Source organism: Danio aesculapii, chromosome 1, assembly GCF_903798145.1.
Source record: "Danio aesculapii chromosome 1, fDanAes4.1, whole genome shotgun sequence".
Taxonomy (NCBI): Eukaryota; Metazoa; Chordata; class Actinopteri; order Cypriniformes; family Danionidae; genus Danio; species Danio aesculapii.
The window spans coordinates 9,821,387-9,836,008 of NC_079435.1; the positions used below are offsets into that span (position 1 = coordinate 9,821,387).

The 14,622-nt window shown below is 36.3% G+C and overlaps 1 protein-coding gene across 2 annotated transcripts in view; it reads left to right on the forward strand.

The window, feature by feature from the left end:
- Positions 1 to 12,920, forward strand: part of spast (spastin) — a 32,489-nt gene extending 19,569 nt beyond the window's left edge. For both annotated transcript variants that reach the window (XM_056456536.1, XM_056456537.1), the window contains 13 exons: positions 915 to 1,081; positions 1,165 to 1,304; positions 1,998 to 2,091; positions 3,445 to 3,519; positions 3,610 to 3,681; positions 5,313 to 5,388; positions 6,443 to 6,534; positions 6,732 to 6,811; positions 7,128 to 7,170; positions 9,199 to 9,278; positions 9,363 to 9,433; positions 9,525 to 9,565; positions 12,314 to 12,920. In XM_056456536.1, the coding sequence (XP_056312511.1) occupies positions 915 to 1,081; positions 1,165 to 1,304; positions 1,998 to 2,091; positions 3,445 to 3,519; positions 3,610 to 3,681; positions 5,313 to 5,388; positions 6,443 to 6,534; positions 6,732 to 6,811; positions 7,128 to 7,170; positions 9,199 to 9,278; positions 9,363 to 9,433; positions 9,525 to 9,565; positions 12,314 to 12,439 (1,157 nt within the window). In that variant the 3' untranslated portion in view covers positions 12,440 to 12,920. The remainder of the gene's footprint in view (positions 1 to 914; positions 1,082 to 1,164; positions 1,305 to 1,997; positions 2,092 to 3,444; positions 3,520 to 3,609; positions 3,682 to 5,312; positions 5,389 to 6,442; positions 6,535 to 6,731; positions 6,812 to 7,127; positions 7,171 to 9,198; positions 9,279 to 9,362; positions 9,434 to 9,524; positions 9,566 to 12,313) is intronic.
- Positions 12,921 to 14,622: the final 1,702 nt, after the last annotated feature.

The window sequence follows — 14,622 nt, forward strand, 5'->3', positions numbered from 1 at the left end:
TTGACATCGATAATTAGTCAACCCCTATTCTAATATTGCATTTTTATTAATGTACATCAGGTTTTTAAATTGAACAATACAGATAAGCTAAAATATGTTTAATATCAGCACTGATAATCAGTCAAGTGCTATTATACAGTGACAATTCTTTGAATGTACATGTTTTTTGTTGACTGATACAGATAACCTAAAATCTGTTTAATATCGGCATTATAATCAGTTAACCCCTATGCTAGGGTACAATTTTTATGAATGTACATCAGGTTTTTAAATTGACCAATACAGATAACCTAAAATATGTTTAATATTGGCACCGATAATCAGTAAACCCCTATTCTGTAGTGACGTTTCTATGAATGTACATTAAATTGACAGATACAGATAACCATAAATATGTTTAATATCGTTACCCATAATCAGTCAACCCCCATAATATAGTAACATTTTTATGAATGTACATTATCAGGTTTTTAAATTGACTGATACAGATATCCTAAAATATGTTTAATATCAGCACAGATAATCCGTGAACCCCTATTCTAGAGTGACATCTCTATAAATGTACATCCTGTTTTTTATTGATGATACAGATAACCATAATTATGTTTAATATCGGCACCAATAATCAGTCAACCCCTATTCTAGTGACATTTCTATGAGTTTACATAATTTTATTGACCGATACAGATATCCTAAAATCTGTTTAATATCGGCACTGATAATTGGACAACCCTTATACAAGAGTAGCATTTCTATAAAAGTTCTTTTTTTTTTTTTTTAATTGACCAATGCAGTTAACTATATATATAAAAAAATAATAATTACAAAAAAATAAAAAAAAAGTTCATATCGGCACTGATAATTGGTCAAACCCTAACATTTCAATGAATTTCTTTCAATGTGTTTTTTTGTAGCCCCAGCTGCTGGAGCAGTCTCCAAAAAGAAGGACACTCTTACAATCACAAATCAAACTTCTTTGCGCCCCAAAAATCCTCCCAAATCTGCCCCGAATGCATCAGGTCTGAACCGCACTCCTTCAGCAGCTCAGAGTGGCAGGACTGGCACTCAAAACAATCAGAAGGTTTGTCTCACAGGGTCCGACTTCACATTCGGTCTATACAGGGAGCACAATGTGAACTGTGTAATTGTGTTTGGTTTTTTTAGGGGCCCACGGTCAAAGGCAAAAATAATATTAAAGCCGGCACCACTGCCACTGCATCACCTCAGAGGAAAAGAGACATGAAGAACTTCAAAAATGTGGACAGCAAACTGGCAAACCTCATCCTCAACGAGATCGTGGACAGGTAGAGTTAGAAACATTAATATTTAAGTGTTGAATGTTTTAATACAGATTCCAGAATTGATTTGTATTATTATTTAGGTTTGGGTGCATATTGAAGTTTATTACAAGGCATTATTGTTTTGGTGCTTGTAAATAAAAATTTGATACTATGTGGGATTGATTTATTTATTCATTTAATAAAAATAGTTGATGAACTTAAAATATTCAGTTTATTAAAATAAAATTCAATTTTAGAATTGTTTCATTAAAAAGTCATGTTCACGTGTGTGTATATATATATATATATATATATATATATATATATATATATATATATATAAAATTATTATAATTTTTTTATTTTTTCATGCAAATCTTAATGTTTTTTGTTTGTAATACTCTCTTATAATATTGTTTTTAAACTGCTGTCTACTAGACTGTTATTTAAATATAGAATATTTTTATTATCAATGTTTTGGTGCGTATTCTAAATATTTATATTATATAATAAGTTAATTGCTTCATATTTTTACAATTTTTTTTTACCCCGATTTTTTTCAAAAAGTAGTTTTACCCCAAAAAACAAGCATTAAAGACTCTTTGAGAAACCGTGATGACAGTGTTAATTGCTATTAGATAATGTAACAAGTATCAGAAACATATGATGGCAGAAAAAAAAGTTTTCACATTGAAGCTGATGTTTTGTGTGTTTCAGCGGGTCTGTGGTGAGGTTTGATGATATAGCAGGACAGGATTTGGCCAAGCAGGCTTTGCAGGAAATCGTCATCCTGCCTGCTCTCCGTCCAGAGGTCTGTTTTCACATCTCTTAACATCTGTACGGCCTCGAGCTGCTGGAGTTATTAAAGATCTAAGCCTGTTTCCAACAAATCTGACTTACAGAGATAATTCATCCAAAATGAAAAATCTGTCTTCATTTACACACCCTCAAGTTGCTCTAAACCTGTTATGAGCATCTGCAGGACAAGCTACTACTGGGTTATTCGCATTCTGTATTCAAATATATTCATTTGTGATGGATAAAATGAACAGAATGACCACTTTAAACCCCATATAAGAGATTTTCTACAGTGTTTTACCCATTGAACATGTTTTACAAAACTGGGATTACTGGCATTGTTGGATTTATAATTTTACTTCGTTTAGTCATTTAGCAGACACTTGTCTAAAGCGGCTTACAATTAAAGAGGCATTCAGTGATTCAACAAGTAGAGGCAATACACACAACAAGTGCTAGTTATACAAATACCTGTTAGTTCTCAGAGAATTAAGTGCTAGAGTTAGGAAGGAGGAGTGTTTTCTAGAGTGAAAGAGTGTTTCTACAGGTGGTTTGTCAAGCCCACTCACCTGTGTAAAGCTCACTTCATAAATGCAGGGTTTTTTAGATGTGTGATTGTAAGAAAGTGTCTAGTGCAATTGTGCAAGAGTTGGCTAAAATGTCAGAGAGATGAAAGAGTATGTTTTCTACAGGTGGTTTGTCAAGCCCACTCAACTGTGAATTGCATAATGTTTTGAGGTTGTGTGTGTGTGTGTGTGTGTGTGTGTGTTGTGGGGTTTTTAGTTGTTGTTTGAATAATACTAGTGAATCAAGCAGTCCATGTGGGAATGGGAAGATTGTTCCACTAGCGAGGAACTTCGAATAAAGGTTTTTAATGAAAATGACATTTTCCCTTCACCTTCAAATGAATGAATTCAGAAATATCTGGACTTAATATGTAAGGTTACTTCATCCAGATTTTATAGAAGCATAAAATAATTGCTGCATGGTTTTATTCAGCATGTTAGGCATTTTCTAATTTAATAACCAGTAAGCTTTCTCTCACAATCACCTCTTCAGACTCAGAACAAAGATTTCATATTATTTAGCATAGACTTTGACTATTAGGTGTATATTTGACCTTCCCTGAATTGTGCAAATTGTTTTACTAATATTGTTTACATTATCACTTTATTGTTATTGTTATTATTTACTTTGTATATTTAATGTATTACATTGTGTTTTGTTGCTTTACATTGTATAAAAAAGTGAAATGATTGCCAGTGAAAAATGTATCTGCTTTTAAGCTAAAATATTGTATTGGTTATGCTGCTACAACCAATATAAAAGAAAAGGTTGTTAATGGCTTTATTGTGGATCTCCTCAGTTGTTTACTGGTCTCCGGGCTCCAGCTAGAGGACTCCTGCTCTTCGGCCCTCCTGGCAATGGGAAAACCATGCTGGTAAAACTCCAGAAATATGTTTATTTGTGGATTTGTGTATATTTGTGTACATTTTCAGAACTATAAGTGAACTCCTTAATCTTGTTGCAGGCGAAAGCGGTTGCAATGGAATCTAATGCTACTTTCTTCAACATCAGCGCTGCCACTCTCACCTCCAAATATGTGAGTATTCATGAGATGTTGTTTAGAGATCGCACACAGTTGACTAATCTGCTTTAATTCTTCGGAGAAGAAGGTTTATTTCATGAATTTCATTTGCTTCATAAAAACATTACCAACCTTTGGTTTCTAATCAGGTTAGCACTGTGGTTAGCACTGTCAGCTCACAGCAAGAAGGTCGCCGGTTCACATTTCAGTTCTAAATTGGAGTGTGTGTGTGTGTGTGTGTGTGTGTGTGTGTGTGTGTGTGTGTGTGTGTGTGTGTGAATGAGTGTGTATGGGTGTTTCCTAGTACTGGGTTGCAGCTGGAAGGGCATCAGCTGTGTAAAACATATGCCTGAAAAGTTGTCGGTTCATTCCACTGTCGCAACCACTGATAAATAAGAGACTAAGCCGAAGTAAATGAATGAATGGTTTCGAATCTGTGGTTTTGTGGTGCGTATCAAATTGGCAAGGTCATGTGATTCCAGTAAACGATGCATCGTTACGTAATTCCTGTTTCAAAATGTTTCGAATATGTTATAGTTCTTTGCTTGGTGACGATCTGTATAATACCATGATATACATAAGAATTACTTGACTTCATTCAGATTGCTACCTAGTGGTGAATTAATGAACAGGTTTCAGTTTTTACCTGATCTCAGATCAGTTTTACGAGTTTGTAGACATTTTAATGAGACGTTTGAAAAAATTAAAAGGAGTTAATAGTGTCTTGTTGGCCTGCTTAGCAGAGCCCACCATGGAGCAATCAATATATAATCCTTGAAGATATCTAAATGAACACATTTTTCAGACACAAACTGTTCAATGATATTAGATGATAGGCTAAGAGCATTTATAGGTTAAACTTTCACTTTAAGTTTCGCGATATGTTTGAAAAAGCCATTTGTAATCCATGTTTTGACAAGTTTTTCTTGCATTCACATGGTTTTGACCAGCAGGTGTCTTGAACACAAGGTGTTTCGAACACTTCAAAGCTATAAAAAGAGGATTTTTGGATTTGACCAAGCCGCACAGATATGACGCAAATATATTTTGATGTTCTCTAAAATAACAGAAAATACATTTTTCCAACATTGGCCTGGCCGGTTGTCTTGTAGTATTTTTATCATAGCATGCTAATCTCTCGCTAATGCTAATGCTAATGCTATTCTTAACTTATTAAATGGTTAGCAAGGTAACTAATGCTGTTGTGTGTTCATTCTCACTCTGAAAGGCATCAGAGAGAGAGATGGTGTGTCCTTACCATGATAGCCAACCAAACCAACGGAAGGTTATCTGTAAACGACTGTATCTCTTTCATTCTAATCTATAATTTTTTAGCATGCAATAATCTCTCCCCTGCGTCAGAACAAGCATGTTGTGAATCAGCCGAATGGTTTTGTGATTAAATCCTCAATGCTGCAACTTGTGTATTGCTGCTTTTATTATGCTAAATAAGTTCTATATATACATGTGTATATATAAATATATTATTATTTGCAGTTATAAAGGTTTCTTCTGCTGGTCCATGTGATTTTTCGTTTGCTGAATGTTACTGTTATTAATACATCCATCTTTTTATTTGTGTTGGAATGTTGTTTATCATATTACTGTTGCTGTCATTTATATGCTGTTTTCTGGTGTGTGTTCAGGTGGGAGAGGGAGAGAAGCTGGTTCGAGCTCTGTTTGCGGTCGCTCGAGAGCTGCAGCCGTCGATTATCTTCATCGGTAAGAACTGAGATTCAGTCCAGCTTTACCGCTCATATGGTCTGTGAATTGAAAATACACATAAAATATGTCCATTTCCCCAAAACTGCCTCACATTAGGTGTTTTTATTTGGCAACATTATAATTGATTGTTTCACAAAACAATTTCATTTTTATTTATTTATTTTTTCATGTATCACATCATGTGTGCTATGCATTTATAGTACAAACGGGTTCTCTAAGAGCCGGTACACACCAAGCTGATAAACAAACAACTAAAGCAGACGAAACCTGTGTTGTCGCCTCACGTCTGGTCCAAAAAGCTGCCCCCGGAACACACCAAACAGATGACAGCCGACTGAAACGACAGTGTGCGTTCTGCATCTGTGTGGGACGGAGTGTCTTTCTGCACCACGGGAGGAGAGGGGGTAGGGGGGGTTGGGGGCAGGTTATTTTCTCCTTTACAATGGGAACGTGGAACTTCCATCGTGTGCGTGCAAAGCATAAACAAAGCAGTGTTTGGTACCATTATCACAGTATTTGTCACTCACCACATAAGGATTCACTCATGCAAATATGTTTGATAATCTAATAATCCATATCGTTTGCACATGTTTGAGAAATGTAGTGAAATTACAGCCTTGAATTGACTTGAATTGTTTACTTGCTACGTCACTTCAATAAATCACACACACATTCTGATTCGTTGCTGAATAACCAATCAGAGGTGTCTTTAGCCGATGGCCCTCCGCCAATTCTACAGGCTGAATCAGGCCAAAGAACCAAACCAACTAGCTGGACCGACGCTGACTGACATCCCGGCGAGGCCCAACGAACGATTAAAAATTGTATATTTATTTTTATGGGCTTATTTATCAGCTATCGGCCTCCAAATCTAAAGATTTTAAAAGAAAGATGGGAAAATTATCATTTATTTATTGAATTATGAAATAATTCATATAAGAATGTTTCTGTGTAAACTATGCCGTTAGAGTCATTTCGCAATTCGTTTTTCAACATTTAGAAACTGAAATGTGTTGTGTAAGTGTGTCTGTTTATGGTGATTTGATTGCAGATGAGATCGACAGTCTGCTGTGTGAGAGGAGGGAAGGCGAACACGACGCCAGCAGAAGACTCAAAACTGAGTTTCTCATCGAGTTTGATGGAGTGAGTCTGTGTGTGTTTATATCAAACATCTTTTCTGCCTTCCCATCACAGGTGACTGAAGTGTGTGTGCATACGTGTGTCTGTGTCGGTGTCTTTATGTGTGTGTCTGTGTCTGTGTCTGTGTCTGTGTGTGTGTGTGTGTGCGCGTGTGTGTGTGCGTGTGCGCGCGTGTGTGTGTGTGTGTGTGTGTGTCGTAGGTGCAGTCAGGAGGAGATGAGCGTGTGTTGGTGATGGGAGCCACTAACAGGCCTCAAGAGCTGGACGAGGCTGTTCTGAGGTAAAGTTTCCCACAAGCACAAAGCTTTTTAACTCGCTGCTTTTCAGTCAGCAATACATATAAATGTAAAAATTTTCACATAACACATTACATACTGGCTTATTATTAATTGTTTGGGCACATGGCAACCATCAGTTTTGACAAAAAAAAATGAAAACCAAATATAAAGCTTGTGAAATAAATATGTCTGATTGGTGTGTGAGGTATATGAAAGTAGCATTTCTGTTTTCTCTTTACATTATATGTGTATTATTATTCACAAATATTGAATAATTCTGCATTCACTAATGGTTCTGCTTGTTTGTTTCTTCCACAGGAGATTTGCTAAACGCATTTACGTGGCTTTACCTACAGAGGAGGTATTATTGCTTCTCTTTCACTTCATCACATAGAAGAATATGAATGTTTCTCCACTGTGGATATCATTCAGGGAACGGAAGTAAATTAGCCAGCAGCTAGCTCTACAAATCTCACATGGTCGCCCACTGAAGCTAAGCAGGGCTGCGCCTGGTCAGTATCTAGATGGGAGACCACATGGAAAAGCTATAGGTTGCTGCTGGAAGTGGTGTTAGTGAGGCCAGCTCAATCTGTGGTCTGTGTGGGTCCTAATGCCCCATTATAGTGATGGGGACTCTATACTTCTCAGTGAGCGCCATCTTTCGGAGGTCCTGACTCTCTGTGGTCATTAAAAATCCCAGGATGTCCTTTAAAAAAAGAGTAGGGGTTTAACCCCGGCATCCTGGCCAAATTTGCCCACTGGCCTCTGTCCATCATGGTCTCCTAACCATCCCCATATCATAATTGGCTTCATCACTCTGTCTCCTCTCCACCAGTCAGCTGGTGTGTGGTGTGCGGTCTGGCGCAATATGACTAGAATCCAGGTGGATGCTGCACACTGGTGGTGAATGAGGAGACCCCCTATATAAATGCACTATATAAATGTAATAATTATTATAGTTTTTTTTTATCATTATTAAAATGTCTATATACAAACTAGTTTAAAAGTTGGTCATATTTTTGAAAGGGCTCTCTTTGCATTTCGTTGATCATAAAATACTATGAATCTTTTCCACGTTCCCGTGTTTCTCAGCAGCTGAAGTCATCATGGTTGGGTAAACTTGAAAGGGAGAGTACTACAAATAATTTTTACAATCCTATTAGCTGAAATAATGAAAGAAAAACTCCTCAATTGGGTTATCAAGACTTTCAGAAAAAGGGGAAAACAGTGTGAGGGTACTTTCACACCTAGACTTCAGTTTTGGAACGTGTCTCGTTTCCCCAGTTAGCGTGGTTCATTTGGCATTTGTGAATCCAGCAATTGCGCTCTGATCCGCGTCAAAACAATCGGTCCGAGAACACCTGAATGATGTGGTCTCGGCTCGATTGAAACGAACTCTGGAGTGGATCGATTGTATTGAGAAAGCAAAACGATCTGAACCAGGCTATATTACAGTGTATTATGGATATGTAATAGACATATAATTCTCTCTTCATAAAGCCGTATATATGAGTAACGTTAAGGCAGGATATCATTGCTAAATGTGCGTTTCATGTCAAATACGAAAGTGAAAGCATTTTAACTATTAACGAGAGCTGTTGATCCGAAAATTGACCGAACAGCAGTCTTGGTTTATCTGTTATTTCTCTCTATAATGTAAAGCCTATAATGCATAAGCCAACTGCTATATGTGAGCAAGTCTTACCTCTGATTTATATCTGGTGACGATGTCTGTTGGTGTCACCATTCAAAATGAAATTGCAGCTTTCCACTTATATTGTCTTATTGCTCATTGCCATAAATTAAAATAAAGACGCATGACAGCTGAGCGGGACTCTGCAAAATAAACCGTGGAACTCTGACCAATGTGAGGAGAATTTACTCGCACGTGACTTGTTTCGGCTCTTTTGGTCCATTTGGAAACTTTGCCGTGTGAAAGCGAACCGAAGATTAAAGTGCAACATTGTATAATTTTTATCCGTTTCGGAACAAGAGAATCGATCCACAGGTGTGAAAGCCCCCTGAGACGAATGACGGCAGCCAGAAGAGAGAACAACATCAAATGTACTGTCCCACCCTCATAGACACTGCATTAGAAACGTCTCGCATAAGCGGAAATTAGTTTTTTGGAACTTGATGCAAAGATGATGTAACACACACATAAATACATATAAATGTTCATGTTTTTTAATCTAAATATTAAACATTTTGAAGGATTTAAGATGCTGATGAACGAAACGTCTCATAACAGTCTTGTGAAAAGGTCCATTTAAGATTAAAGTCCATTAATATTTATAATGTTATTATAAACCACATGTGTGTGTGTGTGTGTGTGTGTTTGTGTGTGTGTGTGTGTGTGTGTGTGTGTGTGTGTGTGTGTTTGTGTCAGACTCGACTGAAGCTGCTGAAGAATCTCCTCAGTAAACACAGAAATCCTCTGTCTCAGAAAGAGCTCAGTCAGCTGGCCAGGTAAAACACATTCTGCTGTGTTCTGTGTGTGTTCGGTGGGCTTTTACATGTAATTTTGTGAGTTTCATTTTATGTTTGTTTAAGGATGACCGACGGTTACTCTGGCAGTGATCTCACCTCTCTGGCTAAAGACGCTGCTCTCGGCCCCATACGAGGTGTGTTGAATCAGATGTTGAGAGTTTATTCAAAGATTAGTTTTTGGTTTCGGCGTTGAACATTTTGCCTGATAATTCTTCCTCATCACAGAGCTGAAGCCGGAGCAGGTGAGGAACATGTCAGCTAATGAGGTACAGCGTTTACTCTTCTCTCTATTTGTTTACGTTTTACTTTAAAGTCGGTGTGAAATTGACTGTTTATTTTGCTAGCGCACATTGTTGTTCTTTAAGTGAACAATTTTTTATTGAAGGAAATATTTTTTTGTACATACAATACCACAGTAAACCGTTTCCTTCTTTCTGTTTTTGTTTTAACCCAAGACCTGAACATTCCAAGGCAGTTTAACAAAATGATTAGGATCAAATACAATAATTACAGAGCCATGCATGTCATGACATAACGGTGATGATGGATTTTTTAAAAATAAATAATAAAAAACAAATGACAACTAAAAGGGGGAAGAAAAAGTGTGTAGGACAAACTACATTAAAGACGAGATAAAGACAGATTATTTAACAGCTGGAGAATTCTTTCAGATTTTTAAAATATAATAAAATAGGTTCCCAGTATATATAAAACCTGGGGGGGGGGGATCGGTTGAGAACACGGATACAAGTGAAAGGAAGGGGGGGTGTAGGGGCGTTGTAGGACCCTTGACAAACTGTCTCTGGGGGCCCCTAAATGTATGGGCCCTTAGAATCGTCCTAACTTAAACCCTACCCCCCACCCCCAGCGGCGCCCCTGGTTTAGGTGGACAATTAGTCAGTGCAAGTTAATCCACTGATAAAAAATAAAGTTTGTTTTGGTAATCTTCAATCAAAATCCGAACATTTGCTTCAGCGTTTGAAGTGGCGAATCTTCTTCGATGATGTCAGTTTGACGCTTCAGACGCAATATTCATAGCCATGCCCCTTTTACCATTAGTTTGCTATGAGGTAATGATGTGCAAATAGAAAGCCCCGCCCCCTACTCAATATTCCGTTTCAGTTGGAAGTGCATCAACATGCTGGTGTAAGTGACATGCCAAATTTTTTGTCAAATTGAATGAAAAATGCTAATTAACTATAGTCAGTGTGAAAGATTAACACGCATGGTATTGTCATGTGGCAATCATGTAACATTAGCACTAAGCACAAACTAGCCATGTTTGCATCCAATTAAAGTTATATGCAAAACTGAAATATCATATAAAACTGAAATATAAAACATTCTCAAATAAAGCACCGTTTGAGTCCAAGAAAACAAAATCATCACTTCCTGATAAACTGGCATCTTAGAACATGTAGACGAAACGCAATGTCTTATATCCTTTTAGAATCATCTCCGCTCGATTTAGTTGACAAATCTCTATCTCAAGAGCAATCAAGTGGCCTGTCTGAGATATAAAAGTTATTGACTCTTCTAAAACATTAAAATACCACAATATGTTTGCATTTAATACAGAAACATGTTAAGTGAAAATCCTTGTTTATCTGAAAAACAATGCTGAAGTCAGATATTCTGCTTTGAAAATGTGCGTTATCGGGCCGGAACGTCTGTCTTTGTGTTGGTCATTTAACCCACCCACTGCCAGATTAGCCAATTATATTTCAGCACCCCGAGTTGCCTTGGTGGAAAACAGCGTATTTCATTCATTCAGTCAGGAAGGCTCTCAAAGTGTGCGCCCATGACCGAAATGTGACCTCCAGTGTACAGTAGCAGCCTCCGAAATGAGGCGCAGATTCAGAGTTCCACATGATTGGACTGGTATTTATTCATTAGTAAATAATACAAATATTACAAACGTAAACATTAGTTGAGCAGGTTACATTTTAACCCTGTGTTCACCTGTAAGAAATAGAAGCTGTATCTAAAACATACATTTCAGGTGTTGGTTAGGACAAACTCATTTTAGTATGGAAAGTATTCCTTCTATCATATTCCTTTGCTTTGAGTTAGAAAATGGTTCAAATCAGCCTTAAATTGGTCTTATAAATAAAGATAAATGATCTGTTGATGCAAAATCACCTGACTTTTTTGATGCGCATTCTGGAATTTATTCAGTAAATGCGCTTCCATCATAGTTTATGCACATTCTTTCTTATCTTATAAAAAGTTTAACCTTCTCAGCAGAATTTTAAAATGTATGCGGATCTTGGCGTTTCCATCTAAGGTTTTTTTAATGTGATATTCCAAAATGCTCTTAAAATAGGTGGACTGAAACGCAGATCCTGATACTTATTGTATTTCTATTTTACATGTAGTTTCTGACAAAATGAAGGCTAACGATTTTTTTAAAGTTTGCACAAACTGGAAATTGCTGAGACTTTTATTTCAGTATGTTGGCATACTTCCAATGGAAACAGAATATTGGGCGGGGCTTTCTATTGCGCATCATTCCCTCATAGAAAACTAACAGTAAGAGGGGCGTGGCTAGGAATATTGTGTCTGCAGCATCAAACTGACATCATCACAGAAGATCCGGCTGTCCAAACGCAGAAGCTAATGCTCAGACTTTGATTGAAGATTACCAAAACAAACATTGATTATCAGTGGATTAACTTGCACATATTAATTCTTCAACAGAAGAATAACAATGTGCGCTAGTAAAATTAACGTTGTAAATTTTGACGTCACACAAACTTTGAACTCAGCCTCTAGCAGTGTTTCCAAGCCCTGTTCCTGAAGGCACACCAACAGTACATGCTTTCAAGCGCTCCCTAATCAAACACACCTAAATCAACTCAGAGCATAACTAGAGACTCCAAAACCTGAAATGAATGGGTCAGATAAGGGAGACATCCAAGAAATGTAGTGTTGGTGTGCCTTCAGGAACATGGTTGGGAAAACACTCCTCTAGCATGTGCAGTTTCTCCTCACGTCTGTGTGTGTGTTTGCAGATGCGTGACATTCGCTTCTCTGATTTCCTGGAATCTTTAAAGCGGATCAAGCGGAGCGTCAGTCCTCAGACCCTGGATCAGTATGTGCGCTGGAACCGCGAGTACGGAGACACAACCGCCGTATGACAACACGCGCTTCTACCACAGACACAGAAGTGAATTTTCAGTCTTCTTGACTTCTTGACTTCACTTTTGACCTGGAGCAATTTTCTCTGAGCCGCAGATGAAATTCAGAGGATTTCTATGCACACTCAAATGTTTTCTTGATGAGTTTAATTCTGCACCTTGATTTGAGTATAATGAAAAGCACTTGTGATCGGGAGTTTCTGTGCTGTGTGTCTCTTCTTTATGTGTTTCACAGGAATCAGTGTGTGCTGGCAACAATCTAATAACACACTTGAAGATTTGAGGATGCATATTTGGCTTGGTTTGACTTTATAAACACTCCTGAAGTTCCAGCAGGGGGCGTCATCTTAATGTTTTCCTCAAGAACTTAAACTCTCTTCAAGTACGAATGTTTTTTCCAAGTTTGCGGTTTTTAATGATGTCAGATTTTGAAATGTTGGGATTTGATTTGTTTGTAAAGTGCATCAAAGATTTATATAAAGATTGAGTTTACTGTGGTGTTTTCCATCCAAAACGTTTGGAAATAGTTGAAATTACTCATATTTCTCATGTTAAACAGGGAGATTAGCAATATTTTTGAGCAATTTCATTGAAATATTTGGTCTAAACTTTACTTTTCTCAATTCTGAGTGTTTCGCAATTAAGATTTAAAGACGATTAACTACACTGTAAAACTCCAAAAGTTAAGGCAACTCAAACTGTTTGAGGAAAACGATTGCAACAAACCATTTAAGTTCAAAAACTTATCCTAATGAGTACTGTGAACTTAATCCATTTGAGTAAACGAAGCAATTTGAGTACTGTAAAACCAAATAAGTTATGGCAACTCAAACCATTTGAGGAAACCGATTGCAACAAACCATTTCAGTTAAAAAACTAATCTATGTGAGTACTGTGAACTTACTCCATTTAAGTTGAAGTAATGAGGTATTTAATTAAGTCATTACCTTCAACACTGAGTTCAAAACCCTTTTCAAATGAGTAGAATTAACTTTCAGTACATTTTGAGTTAAATACACTCATTTGATAAAGTTGACTGTTGGGTTTTACAGAGCAGAGAGAAAAAACGTACTGTAACCTTAATAAAAACATACAGACATGCTTAATATTATTAATAAGGTTTAGTCATTTTGGTGAAGATGTGTATTTGTTGTGTTGTGCTATTTCTATCGACATTTAATCTAAACATGTCTATATAGCTTTTATGTTGCACAAACATTTGGAAATATTTGAAACTACTCTTATTTCTTATTTCATTAACAGAGATTCAAACTATTTTTGAATAGTTTAAAATATTTGGCCAAAATTTGGATACACATTAAAACTTTCTCACAACTCTGAATATTACAATAACGTAAAAATGTTAGAATTTTGAGATATAATATAAACAGACATAAAACAAACTAGTATTACCTTGTTTATAAGCTTGTTTTTACTAGTTTTTCATTTTTATCTGCTCTAGTAATGTTGGTTCAGTTCTTTTTTTTTGAAGTTTGTTTGTAACATTTCAGATTAGTAATACTTTTTAATTTTGATTAATTGAATTTAGAATAATATCAGGGCGTCCGCTGGGTTTTAAAATGTTTTAAATTTCAAAACCTGATTTTAAGACCTTAAACAGTCTTAAATTGACTGACATTGTCTTGTTGGTCTTAAATAGTTTTAAACAGGTCTTTCGCTTTGTCTAAGTAAAGCGACTCAATTTGGGCCGATATCCATCCAATGACCAATACATCTCAATAAAACCTTATTTTTTACATTTAAGTTTTTATTGCAAAGAGATTCACAATTCACAAGAGCTGTTTTTACGTCAAATACCCCAAATTAAATTCCCAAATCAGGGAAAATTTAAAAATTACACCATTCTTCATGATAATACTGAGCCATTAGGAAAAAAGGAAAAAAAATCCTAAAAATTCAGATTTCAAATTTTAAAAAAAGGCCTAAAATTTCAGTCCTTGTGCTCTTAAAAAGTCTTGAATTTGATGCTGAAACCTGCAGAAACCCTGAATATTTATGTGGACAACTCAATTTTCTCACAATTCTAACTTTTTTTTTCTTCCTCAGTTGTGAAATATATACTCAGAATTGTGAGAAAATTGAGTTTGTCCACATAAATATTCAAAATTTTATGAATTAAAATTACAAATATATTCCTAATCTGTAAAATTAAACTAAATAAT